Source organism: Amphiprion ocellaris, chromosome 7 (genome assembly GCF_022539595.1).
Source record: "Amphiprion ocellaris isolate individual 3 ecotype Okinawa chromosome 7, ASM2253959v1, whole genome shotgun sequence".
In the NCBI taxonomy this organism is placed as follows: Eukaryota; Metazoa; Chordata; class Actinopteri; family Pomacentridae; genus Amphiprion; species Amphiprion ocellaris.
The window spans coordinates 31,851,664-31,869,722 of record NC_072772.1 but is presented as its reverse complement, the minus strand read 5'-3'; the positions used below and the strand labels follow the sequence as shown (position 1 = coordinate 31,869,722).

General features: G+C 42.5%; 1 protein-coding gene across 1 annotated transcript in view; it reads left to right on the top strand.

Annotated features, from left to right (window-relative positions):
- The first annotated feature begins 2,740 nt into the window (after positions 1 to 2,740).
- Positions 2,741 to 18,059, top strand: part of LOC111579609 (tyrosine-protein kinase receptor UFO) — a 29,000-nt gene continuing 13,681 nt past the window's right edge. Inside the window, exons 1-7 of the mRNA XM_055011848.1 lie at positions 2,741 to 3,311; positions 6,646 to 6,856; positions 7,263 to 7,363; positions 7,483 to 7,665; positions 12,079 to 12,159; positions 12,272 to 12,387; positions 14,316 to 14,511. Coding sequence (XP_054867823.1) covers positions 3,149 to 3,311; positions 6,646 to 6,856; positions 7,263 to 7,363; positions 7,483 to 7,665; positions 12,079 to 12,159; positions 12,272 to 12,387; positions 14,316 to 14,511 — 1,051 coding nt within the window. The 5' untranslated portion in view covers positions 2,741 to 3,148. The remainder of the gene's footprint in view (positions 3,312 to 6,645; positions 6,857 to 7,262; positions 7,364 to 7,482; positions 7,666 to 12,078; positions 12,160 to 12,271; positions 12,388 to 14,315; positions 14,512 to 18,059) is intronic.

The window sequence follows — 18,059 nt, the reverse complement described above, 5'->3', positions numbered from 1 at the left end:
CAAAAGACTCTCGCCTCATCATGTTCACTTCTGCTTTTATAAACCGTACGTAAATGTTGATATCAGTCTGGTAGATGTTTTCTTTTTCTAAAGTCTCATTATCATCTCCTCGTGTTGACAGACAAATCCCCCTCTAAACTGTTAATTACCTGTGAGCTTCCTTTGTGCATGAACAAATAATGAAATTATGCCTATTTCAAGCAGGTTTACCTTTAAATTCCTGCAATTTGGATACTGTGCTAAATGCACTACATCCTCTTCCAGGCTGAGACTTTAATGGAGCATCAAGTGTATTAGTTTCAGTTAAATGGGCTGATGCACACAGCAAGAAAAAAGAAAAATATGTAAGAGAGCAAATGCTTAAAGTCTGGACTGTATATCACAGGGAGACTGTAGTGCCGATGTAAATAAAAAAAAGCAAAAATCAGACTTGCGTCATACAATATAGAAAAAGTCAAGACATTTTTCTTCTTTCTCTCCAATCCCACGATGGAATAAAAACATAAAAATATGCCAAAAATATTTATAAAAGAGAAGGGTAGAAATAATATATATATACCTGAGGAAGTACATGCAACAAAACACACTGATAGCACTTGAAAATTGCTGTATTCTATTCTGGTAGGACAATGTACTCATGCACAGATACATTTTTGTATTAATATCTGGAGTACAAATTGAGAGGTTTTAATTTATTGTAACTTAACCGCTGTATGTATCTGTATTTACAGTAGATTTACTGACATATAGTGTTCATTAGGTGTCACTTTTTCTACCAGCATGATGTGGTTACTTTGCATGTTTTTTTTTTTTGTATATTAGTTTCCTTAAATGTAACATGTGTGAGCTACTGCATACCTTCATTTTTCCCTAGGGGATGAATTAATTATTTATCTACTGGCAGTAAGAGGGCTTTGTCACCAGCAGGGGGCAGAAGAGCTTCAACATCAGTCAGTCATTCTGGTCTTTTTAATGCATCAGCAGGTTGGGGGAAGCAGTTTGTCTTTGGCCTTGTCCAATCCCCAGTAAGAAGATGAGGAAGAAGGAGAAAAGAGGAGGTTAGCTCATTGTTAGCAGCTGCTGCTTAGCTGGGAGAGCAGCAGGAAGGTGTTTCCCATGTCCTGCAGCCAATAGGCTCTTCCAAACTAACAGGTTGTTTTGTTTAAGCAGGCAACTGAGACCAACAAGGATGTTATCACTGCAGTCTTCCTTAGTGAGAGAAAATAGTGACTGTTGTCCATATATTTAGTTTTAGCTGGAAACACATGCTTTCAATCTTCTAATCCTTTTGAGCTTTGGGTAAAAATTCCAAAATCTTAAAGTCTTGAATCAGGTTTGGTGGATTTTGGTGTGACTTCTACCTAAACTGAGTCCTGGAGCTGATGCCCATCCCCCTCCAAACCCAAACATCCACTCCTTCCAGACCCATCCAGCCCCAAAACTTTGTGTTTTTGAGTCGAACGCCCCTCTTTCTTGTACCGGACCCCCTCTGTGACCCCTCTTCCCTCCCTTCCCAGCTCTTTCTCTCTCGCCATGCTTCTATCTGGGAGCAGTGAGAGCACCATTGCTCAAGCTCCTATTGAAAAGAAAGCATACACAATGGGGTCTTTCTCAGTCCCTCTCTGTCTCTATTAAAGACCCTGGGAACACAACACTGTCCACAGAGCCACTCTTAAAGGGCCAGTGGGACCGAGGTCCTCGCAACCTGAGTTCCAGCACCTCCCATCATTTTCATGGGAAAAGAAAAAAAATCTACACAGCAAATCAATTATTCATGAATGGTATGTGAACTCCATGGGCCTTCTCCCAGGCGGCCATGCAGCGGCAGCATCACCTCAGTCCAAACACACACCTCAGACATCACAGTCTACAACAACAACACAAGACTCACACTCAGATGGGAATCAGGGGCATTTATTTAGACTACAGCTGATGACACTTCAGACTGTTTTGGCTGAAACTGTACATTCAAACAAATTCCCAGACACTGATGACATAATCCTGGTAATGTAGAGTCAGAAAAAATGCAAACAGAGCAGTTTGAATATTATTACTACTATTTTACTGTTATGCATTTTGGTTTGTTGCTATTTTCCCATCCTGTAATCAGACACTGGATAAATAAAGATAGATTTCAAACAGTTCAAAATACTAACTTGTGTCCTGACATAGCTTTCAAACTGATTGAGTCACTTTAATAAACAACACATATTCTTTAAACAGTGTTGATGTGTACACCCTGCAGAATCAGTGCATTAAAATCATGCAAAGTAACACTTTACGCATGAAAACACACATTTTACGCATAAAAACAGGCAGTTTTGCATCATACTGGTAAAATTAAAGCAGGTAACTTGTGCAACACTGCAAGGATTAGTTTGTTTAAACGAAATCGATGAGTGAGGTAAAGCAAATAACATGTTTTCAACTCATTGTGTTGTATTTATTCCGACTTATTTACATTCTGCCCGGATGATCCATCGTGTTGTTGTTGATCCACGCATGGAAAACGCGCAGCTCTGCGTTTGTTACAGTGTTTCAAGCTTTGCTGAGCTATTTACAACTTTTGGGGACCCGTGTGTAATCAAAAAGCGAATGGGGGGGATTGTGTTGAGACAATCAGCATGCCGCGGGGTTTCTCACATCCTTGGAGAAAAGGAGGGAGACTGTGGAGAAGGAGGAGGAGGAGGAGGGTGGAAAGAACTTGAGTTGAGGAATTTGAATCCTGTTTGAAGGGGGGAGAGAGAGAAGAAAGCCAGGGGGAATGTCTAAGGGAGTCTGAGGGAACCGGTGGGCAGGAGAGAGGCTTTGGACGACAGAGTGCAGGAAAGAGTGGTTTAAAAATACTCCCTCGGTTGCTAGAAATAGATTTGGGTTTGGACAACTTAATCAGGAAAAGCTCAGCGCGCGTTTTAGCTGTGCGTCTTTTGGGTAACCTACTCAACCAAAACAACCGAGGGAAAGACTTCTCAGCAGCGCGGAGATTTTTTTTTCTTCCACAGCTTGTCTCTTTTAAAAGGGAACTGAAACGACAGGATCCGGTTTGCTTGGGTCCCGTTTGTGGATACTAATTTAATCAACAAGTCAGAGCAAAACTTATTCCGTCTTTGCGCACAACTTTGGATCTTGGAGCTGCTGAGATGCGGTGATGGAGTTCGCGGATGTTTCTAAGATGCCTCTTCTCCTCATGAAGCTCATTTTCAGAGGTGATCTCCTCTCAAAACAAACCATGAACGGCTCTAAATGGTCCTTTTTGACCGTCGCTGTCATTTTTCTGACCTGGAAACCTGCAGCCGCCGGGACACTGTCAGGTAAGCTTCCCCTAACACCGAGCAGCAGAAGCTTTTTTATCCAGTCTGGCTGTTGTTTGTCGGCTTCAGTGCGAGGAAAATCATCGTAATGAGCAATTAGCCCAGTCAGCTTTCTGCTTCTAACACATTAAATCAATTTGCTTTGGGGTAACGAGTGCAACCACAGCTGTAAGGGGCGTTCAACATCTGGCCTGCATGCAGGAATTAATTACACTATTAAAAAATCCCCTTTAAAACAAGGTGATCAAAGAAAGCAAATAAAATATTTTTTTTTTTACTGTTTCATTCTGTTTAATCCTGCTGAGGATTTAAACTCTTTCATTGTTTTCTGCTCATGTTGAGGCTTTTTTTTCCCTTGACTGGATCGTGTTTTTGAGATCAGGTGCAGCCTGAACCCTCGTGTGGAATCTTAACTCTTGCTGGGATTTCTGGCTAACCAGGATTCCCAGCAGTCATGACATTTCCAGAGCGTTGTGGAATTTAAAACATGTACTGCAGGAAAAGAAAAGGCAGGTAGCTAAAGTTAATCTTGCTGGGAAGTTGGAGACTATCATGAAATTTACTTCATAAGCATGTAAGCAAGAGAGAAAATGTGCTTAGTAGAAGGCTTTTAACTTCTTTAGGAAATAGTCTGTGTAGGTACAAGTTATTTACATCATTTCTTTTAGAAGTCCTGATCTGTAGTAATACTGAAAATGGCTGGGAATCTTCAGCTTGGGAGTCCCTACAGGGGCCTCCACCTGTCAACTCATGTGTTTTGACCATCATGGTCACGCTGTCTCTCTGGGAGCCTCAGCCCTGAGTGGATGTATGACCGGCAGGGACAGGGATTACTAGACGCCGATGTGATTTACAAGCTCAGACGTTCAGAACAGAGTTTTTCCTGATGCCTCAGCTCCTATTTGGATGTGGGGATGGCTGTGGCCCAAGAGTGAGGGGATGTGAAGGATGAGGAGGGGTTCAGAGGGCCGAATGCTTTGGTTGGTGAGTCAGAGCTGGTCTGATTCAGACTGGAGCAGCGAAATGATGGATGGGGTTCGGGGGCAAGAGTGGAGGAGAAAGAGTTTGGAGGGGAGGTGGCAAAATGTGTAGCGATGAATCCAAAGAATGGCATGAAAAGGAGAAAAAGGGCAAGAGGCGCGGCAGTGAATGCAAGGGCCTGAATAACGCTAAGATAAAGGAGGGAGTGAGAGGAGGATAAATGCTCGGCCTGTGTCGAGTATTTTTGGTATGTGCACGTCCACTGACATTTAACATCTGAGCATTTTCACCCAGATAGTGAGTAGGAGTTGTTGAGGCAGGGTGGAAAGAAGAGGGGTCCTGAAAAAAAAGTGTGGGACCCCAGGGGAATTCAGGGGACAAAAGGGAGGACATGGAGCAGTTAAGTACAAATGAATCAGTGCAGACGGCCCACACACACACACACACACACACACACACACACACACACACACACACACACACACACACACACACACACACACACACACACACACACACACACACACAGTGTATCCTCTTCCTTTCTATCTGCACCCTCATAAAAGGTTTACAAGCTTATTATTAAATGAATGCAGCAAGAAGGCACACATAAAGAAAGTAGGGCTGCTTTTGTTCAGGGCAGCAGTGAAAAAAAAAACAAAGTCAGGGTCATGCAGATTCTTGAAAGAGCTCAGCCAAGCTTAAAAATAAAGGGAGGAATGACTTTTAACGCCAAAAAGCACACAGAGACAGAGAGGCGGTGAAGCAGAGACTCAGCGGGCCCCTTCATTTATTGCACACTCCCAGAACAAGCATTTTGGATGTCGAGTTGTGTGTAGGTGCATCAGGTTTGTGCTATGCTTAGGAGCCAAATCAGCGCTGCCAAAATGTGCTTTTTAAACTGGAAGTCTGTTTTCAGTAGCTGAGTTATTTATGTGAGAGAGATGGGCTCCGGTGGAAACCTTCGGGGTCGAAGGTTGACAATGAAGCAGACTAGAAGGGCGGGTTGACAAGCTTGAGAAAATCTTTACAGGCATCACTCGGTGAAAGAAGCATGATTTATTCTTACACTGAAATTCAAGAGCACAAGCAAAAGTTTTCACATCCACACATTATTTTAATCTGTTTCAAAAGAACTGAGAGAAGTTATGCCTTTCCTTGTTCAGCTTTCAGCTAACCCTGCTGAAGAGAGAGAAAGTATTCCTGCAGAAGAGATCTGTGTCCATTGTATGCATGCGTCCTTGCCAGGTTCAAGGCTTTCTTAGATCCCACATGGTTTCCTTCAACATTATCAGAAATCATTTCTGTTCAATGTTTAACATTTTTTTAGAAAGGAGAACCAGCCAGAGAAGTTTGAACTGGTCATATTTCAACATTTTCTGGATGTCTAACAGACTGTCAGACATCTTGGCAGACAACCTTCAGACCCGTCACTACTGTCTGTGAGAAATTCTGATTCCAATTAGCTTTAGTTTTCATCTAACTCTCTGTTCTCAGACATTGTCTGAGCAGCAGGAGCAAGCGTCTTGTAACAAGAAACCTTTGTCCCAGTATCAGCGCTGTCCTTCTCAGGTCGGCCCACTATCAGAGAGGAACACGAGATAACCAGACTCATTTAAAAGCCAACGTGCTGGCGGATAAACTCTGGGTTTACCTGCTGTTATCATATCTGAGCATGTCCTGCGTAATTAACATTTGTCAGACACACAACCGAATCAAGATTTTACAGTTGAAATGTTTAGCTGATTAATTAATAAGTCAACAGTTCAATCAGTTAAGTGTTTGAGCCATTCACTAAACTAAAATATGCTGGTTGCTGCTTGTGAAATGTCAATATTTGCTACTTTTCTGTGCTTTATATCACTCTTAGTTGAAAATATTTGGCCCACAGACTAAATCACCTGAGCTAGGAGGATTTTTGATGACTATTTCTACTATTTTGTGTCATTTAAATAAAAAAGAAAAGGTAATTAATCATAACAACTGATAAGTCATTGCCCCAAGTGGTGTCATGTTTGTTGTGTTAACAGTTCTTTTGAATCATGATGTGATTTTTGAATTGTTACCTTTTTGTCTTAATTATGAAAAATGTATCCGTTTTGAAAGAATCTGAAGCATCATTCATTTGTTGTTAGTCACCTGCAGCAAATGAATAGTGAAAATATTTATGAGGCAAAAGATCTTGTTTACATGATTTGCAGCACCATTCCTCTACTATTTGAACGCAGCGTAAATTCAGATCCAGGAGCATCTTCAGCAAAGATAGCAGCAGGAAATGTTGTTTTCCTAACACAAGGTCTTAACTTTCAGTCGACTGACACCTTCTCCCTCGTCTTCCCTCTTTCAATCAAAGATCTGGAGTTTGAACGGAGTCCGTCTACCGTCATCTCCTCGCTGGGCAAACCTGTGACGATGCACTGCAGCCTGAAGGGAAGCGGGGGTGAGGAAGAAGACCCCCCTGATGTGGTCTGGCTCAGAGACGACGTACCACTTCTGTATGCAGACACCAACCAGTTCCAAGTTCTCACCGGCACCAACAGCTGGACGATCATGAGCACGCTCAGGTAGGAAGCTGTTTTGTCTGCTACAGCAGCTCGCTGGCTGCTTTTTGTTTAAATGAATGAATGAGATTTAAGGATCATCTATTGTGAGGCAGCTGCACCTGGAGAATAAACGTCAGACATGCATGTGACTGTCTTATTTTCTGTCTCTGCACCTTATCTGTCTCCTAGCTGAACCTGTTGTTGGATTATGTCACCATGGTGACTTTCACTTGAAAATTAAGTCTGAAAAAATTGTATAATCCAAAGAAAAGCCCACATGACTCTCCTCATGCAGCTTAATGTATTTAATTCTGCTCTGACGGGACTGTTTGTGCCTCCTCTTGCCTCTGTTTCCTTGTTGTATCAGTTTATTTTGTCGTTTTATGATCTTTACGGAACAAATCATTCCCCTTTTTGTATAAAACAGAATTGAGAAGGTCCAGCTCCCTGACATGGGCTCCTATAGATGTGCTGTTCTGTCAGAACGCCATCAGACTCTGTCTGAGGAGGGCAGAATTCAGCTGGAAGGTGAGTCTGTCTTTAGCAGCCAGAGCTACAAAAATAAACAGCTTTCATATGAGGGCTGCAGCTGTATTTGGATTGTTTGAAGGGGAAAAAAACCCTGATTCAGCTAAATTCCTTCTCAGGCCTTCCTCATTTCTCTGTGGAGCCTCAGCACATGTCTGTAGTGGCCAACGTCTCCTTGAGTCTGAGCTGTGTGGCCCACGGACCTCCAGAGCCAGTCAGGGTCATCTGGCTGCAGGATGGAGCTCCTCTCAACTCCCTGACGGACCCCGTGGCCCTGTCGCCCTCCACCCTCAACCTCACAGGTAACATCTGTCACCATCTGCCACCTCAGCGCCCAAAACCACATGTAGACAGCTTAGTTAGACCCAAAGAAAGTCGAACATAGAAGACGTGAGATGATCAAATCCTCAATCTCAGAAGCTGGAATCATGAATGTTTTTGGTTACATTGATGATGAATGACTGAAATGTTTCCGCACTGGACCTGTAATGAAAGTAACAATGAGGTTAGAAGAGCTGAGTTCAGCAGGACAGTGAAGCAAACATGTAGACAAACTGCATTAAACATGTAAGACATGAGATGATCAGCTTCCTCCGAGCTGTCACTTTGTTCTGATACCGCTCAGTGTGGGACTGCAAGTGTTAATTGTTTAGTCCATAAAATGTGGAAAAAATACCCCTAAATAGAGTCCTAAAAGAAACATCATTCCAGATTAATTTAGTCTACAGTTAAATAAATTGTTTTAAAAATAACTGCAAATCTTCGCATTTGAAAGGCAGCTACCGGAAAATAACCAGATCAGTTCTCAAAATTCTTGTTTCTTTCTGCTGATTAACTAATAGCTTAATCTAGTAGTTAATCATTAGTCAAGTAAGAAGTTACTGTCAGCACACAGTGACCCCAAGTAGCAAAGTTTTTAAATTACTATAAACAAGACAATTTCAGAAGCACTGTTTCTGATTGAACCTGTTTAGACTGATTGTAATGGCCTGCCTCAGTCACTACTGAGCAACTATCTCTTGTGTTTCAAAGACTTCCAAATCCCCCTCCCACGTCTTAAACAAAACCACCGACTAACCGCCCTCCCCTGAGAGGGTCCGCCTGGCACGCCGCCAGCGGATCCGTTGAGGACGTGCCTTGTGGTCGTGTGGGTAAAAGCAGAGCGGCATACACAAGAGGGGCAACTGGGAAACGGAAAATTGATGTGCAGAGAACATAGTGAGATAAAAGAAGTCAAGAAAGGAGACGGGTTCTGTTGCTGCTTGAATGCAAACCGCAGCTGCGTGCCAGATAGCTGGTCCAGAGGCGGGGAGGGGGCAGGCTGAGTCAGACGGATGAAAGGGAGGAGCAGCGTTCGGTCGCAGGATCTGGTTTGACTCATCAGAACCGGTTGCCTGGTGCTGACCAGGAACCGTTTGACGGTAACCTACACTCACATCTCTGGAATGGACAGCTGCTCTGGTACACCACAGGTCCAAACCCAGGCGAACACAAATAATCTTTCAAGAAGCCCATAAAGAGAAATGGCATGAAGTGCATTCCAGCCATCAAGAAATGGAGGCCAGCTCATGCCCCTGCAACTTCATGTCTGAGATAGTTTATTAAAGAAAGTCCTTATATAGCGTTTAGTTATCTGAAGCGTTTTGGGAGTAGAATCCAGTTTGTCTAAATGGATTTCAGTTCGAGACAAACAGGAACATGTTTAGTTTACTGTCCTGCTGAAATCAGCACTTTTAACCTCATTGTTACTTTCATTTCATGTCCAGTGTGTAAACATTTACGTCATTCATCAAACAAAAGCTTCTCAAATGGAAGATTTGATCAACTCATGTCTTATATCTTTAATTTTCTCTGCATTTTGGATTGCTGCAAGCAAAATTTTAAAATTTAAACAACTGCTTGGTATTACATTAAATAGTAATGAAAGCAACTCTCAGCTGAAATCCTAAATTTCAAGTTGTTTGAGTCTTTAAACAAAACTATAAAAACTGCTATATGTGACAGATCTCATACATGTCAGTTGTTGATCAATACTATAAGGATCATGTACTTCTTCCCAGTGACCATTTATGACAGTTTTATCTCATGCTGCAGTAACTTCATATCTGAGATAGTTTACTAAAGAAAGTCCTGACATAGCGTTCAGTTATCTTAGATTTTGTGGGAGTAAAATCCAGTTTGACTGCATGCTTAGTTCACTGTCCTGCTGAAAACAGCACTTTGAACCTCACTGTTACTTTAATTTCATATCATTGAAGTCATTCATCAAACAAAAAAATATGAAACTATTCATGATTCCACATTCTCAGATTGAGGATTTGATCATTTTGTAACTCTGAATTTCTTTGCATTTTGGATTGTTGCAGACAAAACTCACAAGTTTTGAACATAACCGCTTGGAATTTGTGATTACTTTAGTTAATGATGAAGATAACTGTTAGCTGCAAGCTTACATCCAGGATGTTTGAGATGAAAAGCAGAGTTTGTGACAGATCTAATACCTGTCAGTTAACCCTATAGAGCCCAGTGTAGCGCCGGCGGAACGATTGCATATTCATTTTTGATTAGTGGTAGATTTGAAACCAAATAAGATAGATTGATCATTTTATTGTATATAAAATCCGGGGAGTTACACTAACATTTCATGCATTCACCATGTCTCAGAGTGCTTTTTCATTGCACTGATGGGTTTGCAAAAATACGCAAGAAAGCTCACATGACAACAATCTTTATAAGCGAGACCACGGGGTATTGTGCAAATGTACAGATTTGAAGGATACAGCTATGCAATTTCTGTATTTTGAAATATATGTGAAAAACAACAACAAAAAAATGTCATTTTTTAGATTTATTGCACTTTTAAGTAGTTTGTTATAGTGGTTAAGACATAAGTCAATACATATTTTTAAAACTGGGGATATAGGGGTTATATTGATGCAAAGCAAATAAAAATACTCCAAAAAATAACACTACAGTATGTAAAAATGTAAGAATATGTCCTAGCAGGCTTGCACAGTGGTAGGTCTTAAAGGGCTAAAGAAAAGTTGCTTAAGGATCCTGCTCAGTCATCACCAGCTGATCTTGTTGATCAACGCTGTGGAGATCATGAGCTTCTTCCCAATGACCAGTTATGACATTTTCAGCTGAAGGGGGAAGGAACGAGACGGAGGAGCAAGTGGCGCAATCTCGAGGTGGCCTGATGATCAGTTCATTCACCCACACAGCTAGTGGTCATCCCTCACCCTTCCCTCCCGCTCTTTCCTCACTCTCACCCGGGTGAGGATCTTGCCTCCCGTTCCCTTTCCGGCCTCGACACAATGGAGGCTTGGTGCCGTTGGCGCAGCGCGACACACTGCGTGATTCTGTGCGAGTCTCGGTTTGTGGCCGGTGGGCAACGTTGGGGTGTTAGATAACAGTGATAAAAACTTGAATGTCACATGTTTCCGTGTGCGTCCGTGTGTGAGCCTGTGTTGTGTTGTGGAATGTTTGGAGTGTGTGAGCACGCTGTGAGTCACTCTGTGAGAACACTCATTCTCTGCTGAATGTCAGTGTGTGTCACAGTGTTTTGCCCCTTCAGAGGAGCCTCTTGAAGGCAGCAGCTCAGCCTTTTACACCTCAACACAACCACCCTGTTTGTCCTCCCTCAAAACTACGCAGCAAAAAAAAAGTTCATCTCTCGGCTCTTTTACATTACATAGGAGCTGCAGACTTGGAAAAAACAAAACTTTCCAATTTTAGACTCAATATGTTTGAGATTCATCATCTTCAGAGTGAATCTGTGGTTCTTGTAATCAAGTTATGTTCAATTTTCTAGTTGGAACTGATTTTCTGGTCAATTGATGGTTGAAATCTGACTAGCTTTGGTCAAAAATGACCAGCAGCTGGAAAACCACACTGTTTACACAGCGCTTAAATGTCTCAATATGGAATAATGGAGATACTACTAACCTTTTGAGAAATAATAACATCAGTTACATGTGACCAAGATGCCTAAAAACACTAATTTTAACCAAATTTATTCCAACTTAGATGTCTTATGAACTTGAATTATCAGATGTGTTGACTGTTAATGTATACATTGATTATTCTTAATAAGATTTATCCTTGCATTCAAATCAATGGAATAAAACTTGATTGAAAAAAAATGGAAACAGTTGAGAAGATAAATAGTGTAAGACTATCATTGGCCTCATTTTGATTAAACCTAGAGATTGTACCGAATATGTTGGCATCATATTAGAACATAAAATAGTGAATCTAAACTCAAAGTGTGACTCACACAAATGTGACAGATGGAGGGTTGCTGAAATATTACACTAAAAATATTATGTTTAAAATGCCACAGTTTGAGGTCTGATTTTGATGCAGTGTGGCAGAAAGATGCTCAACACTGACCGGTTTAGGGTGGATACACATCATTTTGGCAGCTGTGTTTTATTTCTTTAACGTAAAACTCTAAAAGTCTGTTCCAGATCTGCGACTGTCACACTCTCAAACATGTGCTTTCACATCAAGGCACAAGCTGAACACATACTGTCGACTAAAAAATTTTACGGAAACTGTTCTGCTTACAATGTTCTCACTTTGGTTTGAACTTTCACAGTGTTTCTCACATTAACATTAAGTCAAAGTCAACATGCTGAGCGAGCACTCATTGTTTCAAAAGAGTGAAAATGTTTCCGCTTCACACGTGCGTGTTTTATTTTATCATCCAGGTCTGAACAGGACCAGCACCTTCTCTTGTGAAGCTCACAACCGCAAAGGTGTGGCCACCTCTGGGTCTGGGACCATCACTGGTAGGTGTCCACAAACACTCGCCCTGGTTTAAATATACCTTTCATATTTCAGAAGTGTCCGTTGCAGAACTCCTTGCTGTAATGTGTTTGCTTATTCTCTGCCTTTCTTCAGTCCTCCCAGGCCAGCCTCAGAACGTGAGCGCTTTGGAGATCACTCAGAACTCACTGCGTTTATCGTGGCAGCCGGGTTTTGGAGGCGACTACCCGATAATCCGCTGCTCTGTGCAGGTGAGACAATGTGTGATAAAACGAATACCACTGAGAGAACCAGCCCGGAAAAATCACTGCAGCTGTTTGACCTGCATGTTAAGCAAACACATCATTCAACCTCTGTTTGCAGGACTCTGAAGACCAGAGTTTTACCTTTTGCAAGCCTAATTTTAAAGAAGAGAAGGCCCTGCATTTCTTTTCTTCGCTTAACTCATCCTCTACCCCTCCCTGCTTTATTCATGTAGCAGTGGATCAGGTTTCACGCTGGGAAAGTGGCCTCCTGGACTAATATTGTGCAGCACCACTCCCTCTCCAGCTCTGTCTGTGTCTCTGCCACTATCCTGCTTTGTGGCCATTACAGCTCGTAGCCGAGTGGAGGAACATTTTCTCTGGTGCACCACCCCTAAACGTCTGCTTCTAATAAAGCTGCCCCTCATACCTCTCGCTGCTCTCGCCTCCCCCCCCCTCCCCTATCCCTTCACTCCCTCACCCTCACAGGGGAACAAGACAAGGGGCCTGCCTCAGCAAAATGGGGCAAAAATCTGAATTTAACGGTTCATTGTTCGGCGAAGAGAAACGTGAAAAAGGCGACAATGTGGAGAGCAGAAAAGACGGGGCTCCGCGAATAGGAGCACAAAATAGAGATGGGGGGAGAATGAAAAGAGAGAAAGTCAGCTGAAGAAAACAGGAAAAGGCAGTGACAGCAGGTATTGTGAGTCTGAGCCATAGCAGAGGAATTCAGGATGAAATGTGACTCAGAGCTGAGCTGTACTATTAGATTAAACACACTCGTTTTACAGGCTTGACGGTGATTCATAGTAAAGGCTCGACTCTTTTACGCTCACAAACACACACATTCATGCACTCAGCACTCATGCAGCCTGATATTTCTTGGGATCACGCCACCTAAATCATGCCATGAGGAACAAATCACCCACCCAGCCCCTTACAGTATGTGACCTCTGAATACTTGTGTTTGTAAAATCAGTAACAAAGCAGCGCACATCCGCACCTGCTCACACTCAAACACTGAATCTTTTTGTGTGGCTGCTCAGCTTTTATTACAGTTATTTATATGTTTTTAACTGTAAACGTGTCCCGGCCAAGTGCAGCATGAGGCCTGCAGGAGTGCCTTGATAATGAGCAACACAGCAGAACAATAGTCTACAGCAGCAACTTTAATGTGGTTTTAAAATTGCTGCAATGAAGGATTTTTTCCTACCTTGTGTTCCTCTTTAAATGTGTTTACCGCAGAGGGTTTGCAGAGGCAGCAGCTTTCTGTTTACGATTCGGGGCTGATCGGTTCTGCTTTCGGTGCACCTTGCTGAGCCTCGGTCACGTTCAGAGGAGCAGTGGAGCAGTTTTACACCATTTTTGGAAATCAACACCTAATGACACCCCTCTCCCCCGCCACTGCCAGGAGCAGGGTTACATACCAGTTCTGCTTCTTATCTTTTCCACCACAGTACCTCATCCATGATACCGTCAGTTACTGTGGATACATAGGAAAATACGAGAAAAACAACAAAATATTTTAATTACAGAGACACTTTGTTCCTATCTTGACATGTGCATCATGAATAATCAAACTCTGTCACTCTCTGTATCTTAGTATAAAGCTGTGAGATGTGAGCTATTATTATTTTAGACATAACAGTTAGCTTAAAGAGGTGTCATTCATGGTGTTAATAGAGCCCATTTTAATCTAATTCCATTCTGTCACAAGACTTATGTTTCTAGTTGTTGCTGTGCATGTTTTCTTTGGCTTTACTTTAAATTACCATTATGTTCAAAGTGATTTATCCACCAAAACTGCGGCTCTAGCTGTGTTTGCACCAAAACAGCGGCTTCCTGTTTGTGCCATAAAGCAATAAAACAGATTAACCACCACAGTCTAAATTAAGGAAGTCCGAGGCTGTAACAAATTTGTTATCTGAATGTTCCAGGCCAAGCACTCGGGGGAGTCCTACATGACAGGCCCAGATAAGCTGATCCACAACCAGAACGTGAACATCCCACCGGCCGCCCACCTCATCGGGGACCTGGAGCCCCACAGCCTCTACGCCGTCAGGGTGGCCTGTCACAGCAGCCAGGGTCCTTCTGACTGGACGCCCTGGGTGGAGCTACGCACCAAAGAAGGAGGTGAGTCCTCAGAGCGTTTGTTTTCACTATGGATGAGTTGTCTGGATGTGTGTGTGTGGGATCACTTCCTCAGAAGTGTGTCAAGGCCGAGGCTCTGTTATCTGACTGAAGTTCAAGTCTCCTCCCATTCCTGCACTTCACTTTTACCAGTTCTGGAAAGAAGCTGCACAGTTACTAGCAGGTGCCACTGAGTTACTTTTTGGGCATTTTTGTCATCATTTTTATTAGAATAACATAAACACCCAGTTTGTGCCAATGAACTTCAGCTGTATATTTTACTGCGTTACAATCTCAAGTACCTCAAGTTAAATATTTTTATAGGCAAAGAACAGCAACAGTTTTAGCTGCTAGGATGATGCAGCATTCATATGCTTGCATTTGAAAGCTGCTTTAGTGTTTTTTTAATACAGCTATGACAACTCTATTGACAATATAATATATATGTGGCCAAGTTATTAAATTTTAAACATTTTGGCTTTGCAAGATCTATGTGTTGCTTTCTTATTTCTATTTTTGTATCAGGGTTTTTCCAAATTCTGACTCAAGTCTGCAGATTTGATGGTTTATTATTTTCTGTTGAGGCCGTGGTTAATTCACTGCAGCTGTGTTCTAATGCTTTTTCATGCCTTGGGCTGTCAGTTTCACAGTTTTCTATCTTTTCTAAAATTCAAGTGGTCATATGTTCCCTGTGTAGCCACATTCAGACTGCCTATTTAAAAGCTTTATTAAATCACGTAAAGTCTCTAAAGAGATGCTCATCTTATCAGGGACACTTAATGTTTGTTGAAAAGTGTTTTTTCCCCAACAAGCACTTTTTCTGAGCTTGTTTTAAGGTGTTTTTGCTTCACTACGAATCTAAATCTGCAGACAGTTTTTCAGCTTGATTCTGAGTGAGTCAGGACTTATTGGAAACATACTGTATGATAACAAGGAGTCGAGTTACAGTACACTGTTGGTCATAATACTCCCTCCTGTGCCCCTTTACTTAGTCTCTGTTTATGAAGGATACCAGATGGAAGCCACTGCACCTCTGTGAACCCATTTCCAAATGTAAACTCAGGAGGTAGAGGGCTGACTGGCATCGAAGGGACAGAGGAGGTGGAGACGAGGAAAGCGAGGGTGGACGTTAAATTCTCCTGAAAGGCTTCAGTTAGGATCTGTCCAAGCTGTAATGCTAGGCTGCTGTGTGTTTGAGTTTAAACTGAGGTGGGATTTTCCATGCCAGCTCATGCTGTCTCTATCCCTGGATAAATAGGAGTGGAAATAGCGTACACTAAGAGGAGAGATATGCCACAGGAGGGATGATCGGGGCTTTCCACAATGGAAGCTGCTTGTTGATGCGAAAACACTTCAATGCAGCATTTTTTACTTTCTCATGAACAGGAGAAGAAAGAGGAAGAAGTAGCTCTCATTGAGATGAAGGCCACAGTTTCTGTTCTTTATTTTAGAAAGTTAAAGCAATCCGTGTTTCATTTCTGTGGAAAATTCACGAATGATACAATTTTCCTTTGAACAATTTCGATTCTCGCTCCAGCAGATCTCTCTGCACTTGTCCTCATGAGTCATAGGAAGAAGCAGAAGATTTAGCTTGTGGTCAAAGACAGTTCAGGAGAGCGAAGAGGAGAGGTGGGCTGCTCACAGCGCAGCCATATTTTCCACATCCCTCTCAGTGGTTTCAGTGCTGAACACCGTGACCATACTCCCTTTATGCTCTACTGTTGAGCTTCAACTTCTTTCCCATTGAAACATTGTGCAGACACATTGCACTCTCCTGGTGCAGATATCCCCATTTAGTGCTCCTCCATTTCCATCATTCATTCATTTCCTTCAAATGGAACGGTCTAACTTCTACTGATTCTCTTGCTGAAGGCTTTTCCTGCCTCAAATCCTGCAAACATTGCTCAGAGAGTTATTTCCTGCATCCCCAAACAAGCTGAACAAGTTTTTCTCAATCCAGTCTTTCAGCTTTACGCCTTCATCTCTCATTTCCCCCCCTCTTTTTTTGACCTCGGCCGACCTGCGATTTCTCTTTTCAGTGCGCACAGCTAGGCACTGTGGGAAAAAACAGAAAAAACTGGTTTGATGTCGCGAGCAAGGAAAGGAAAAGGATGGAGGAGCAGAGAAATGGGAGATGGGGGTGCTTTGAGAAAACACTCATTTCGCTATTTTCCCAAAGCCCACTATTTTCCCTGGAGGATGAGAGAACAGAAAGAGAGGGGGAGGGCTGGGAGAGGAAGTGAGACGACCTATGTCCCCCCCTCTAATCCTAAAGCTGCACTGAGATTATGTTTTACATATCAATTCTTGTAAGTGCATTTTCCTTTCGATGCCTAAAATACCTCCAGAAATCCATCCTGAGCAGAGAATGAGTCACTAAGACACTGAAAAGGTAATCGAATAGACCCCTGATTCCATTTACAAACTTGTGACATAACTTCAGTCTGAAAAGACACCATAAGTAATCACTGGAAACCAAATTCACCGTCCTGATTGAAGTGAGTCATGATGATGTGGCAACGGTACGCACACACATGTGTCACATTTAATCCTGTTTGGGTTAAAATGCACCCGCAAGCATTAAATGACTCTGTTTCCAAGAAAGGCGACCGTCTGATCCACTACGAAATTGAAACAAGGTGGACGTCTTTAGGAGTTGTGACTTTTTTTGATGACACTAATATTTGTGTTCAGTGTGATCTGGAAAACATGTTTCCTGTGTAGTGCTGAGTTTGTTTTCATTTATGGGGACCAGACTCCAGATCCCAGGGTTGTAAATCTGTTTTTGGAGAAAGGATGACCCTGTTCCATACACATGTTGACCCACGTGGAGGCGAACTAGACGGAGAGATGAAATAAAACCTACAGAAACAGACAAAGAGTCACATCCCTGCTTCCAAATGTGGATATTCGACACTACTTTTTCAATAGCAGCACCAACAGGATGTGAAACAGTAGTCTGCCATGGATACAGATGTTAACCTCTGCTGTCGTGGACTAATTGTGGCTCCAGTGTTTGTTTCTCAGCCTCTTGCCAAGCTGCTTTCATGTTGAAGACAAAGAAACAGTGTGAGGCAGTTTTGCTCTGTAGTTTCTGCATCTCGGAAAACCGAACCAGCGCACGTCTAGTTTTCTTTTTGAAACTTTCCAAATCTTTTTTTTTTCAAGTGAAGCTGTTTTTTCCTCCGTGAAGTTTTACGTCAACTCTGGTCTCTTGAACTCATAGCTCCGTGAAAAACAAAAAGGAGAGGCATTACCACAGAGAGGGCAGTGAGCGAGAAGAAGAAAACTTGGAAAGAAGAAGATGGATTGATTGGATGGAGGACAGGGAGAGAGAGAAAGATGAGACGGGGAGGAGACAGACAGAAAAGAGAGTGGACAGGCGACAGAGAGGTGGAGAAGGAGGCAGAGAGATGATGGAGCAAAGGTGGAGCCGAACTGCTGGAACGAACTTGACTTGGAGGTTGTTTTCGTTGCTGCTGGCAGGCTGAACACGGACCACATGTGGAAACAATCAACCGCCAAACGCTTCCTGATAACATCATCCATAG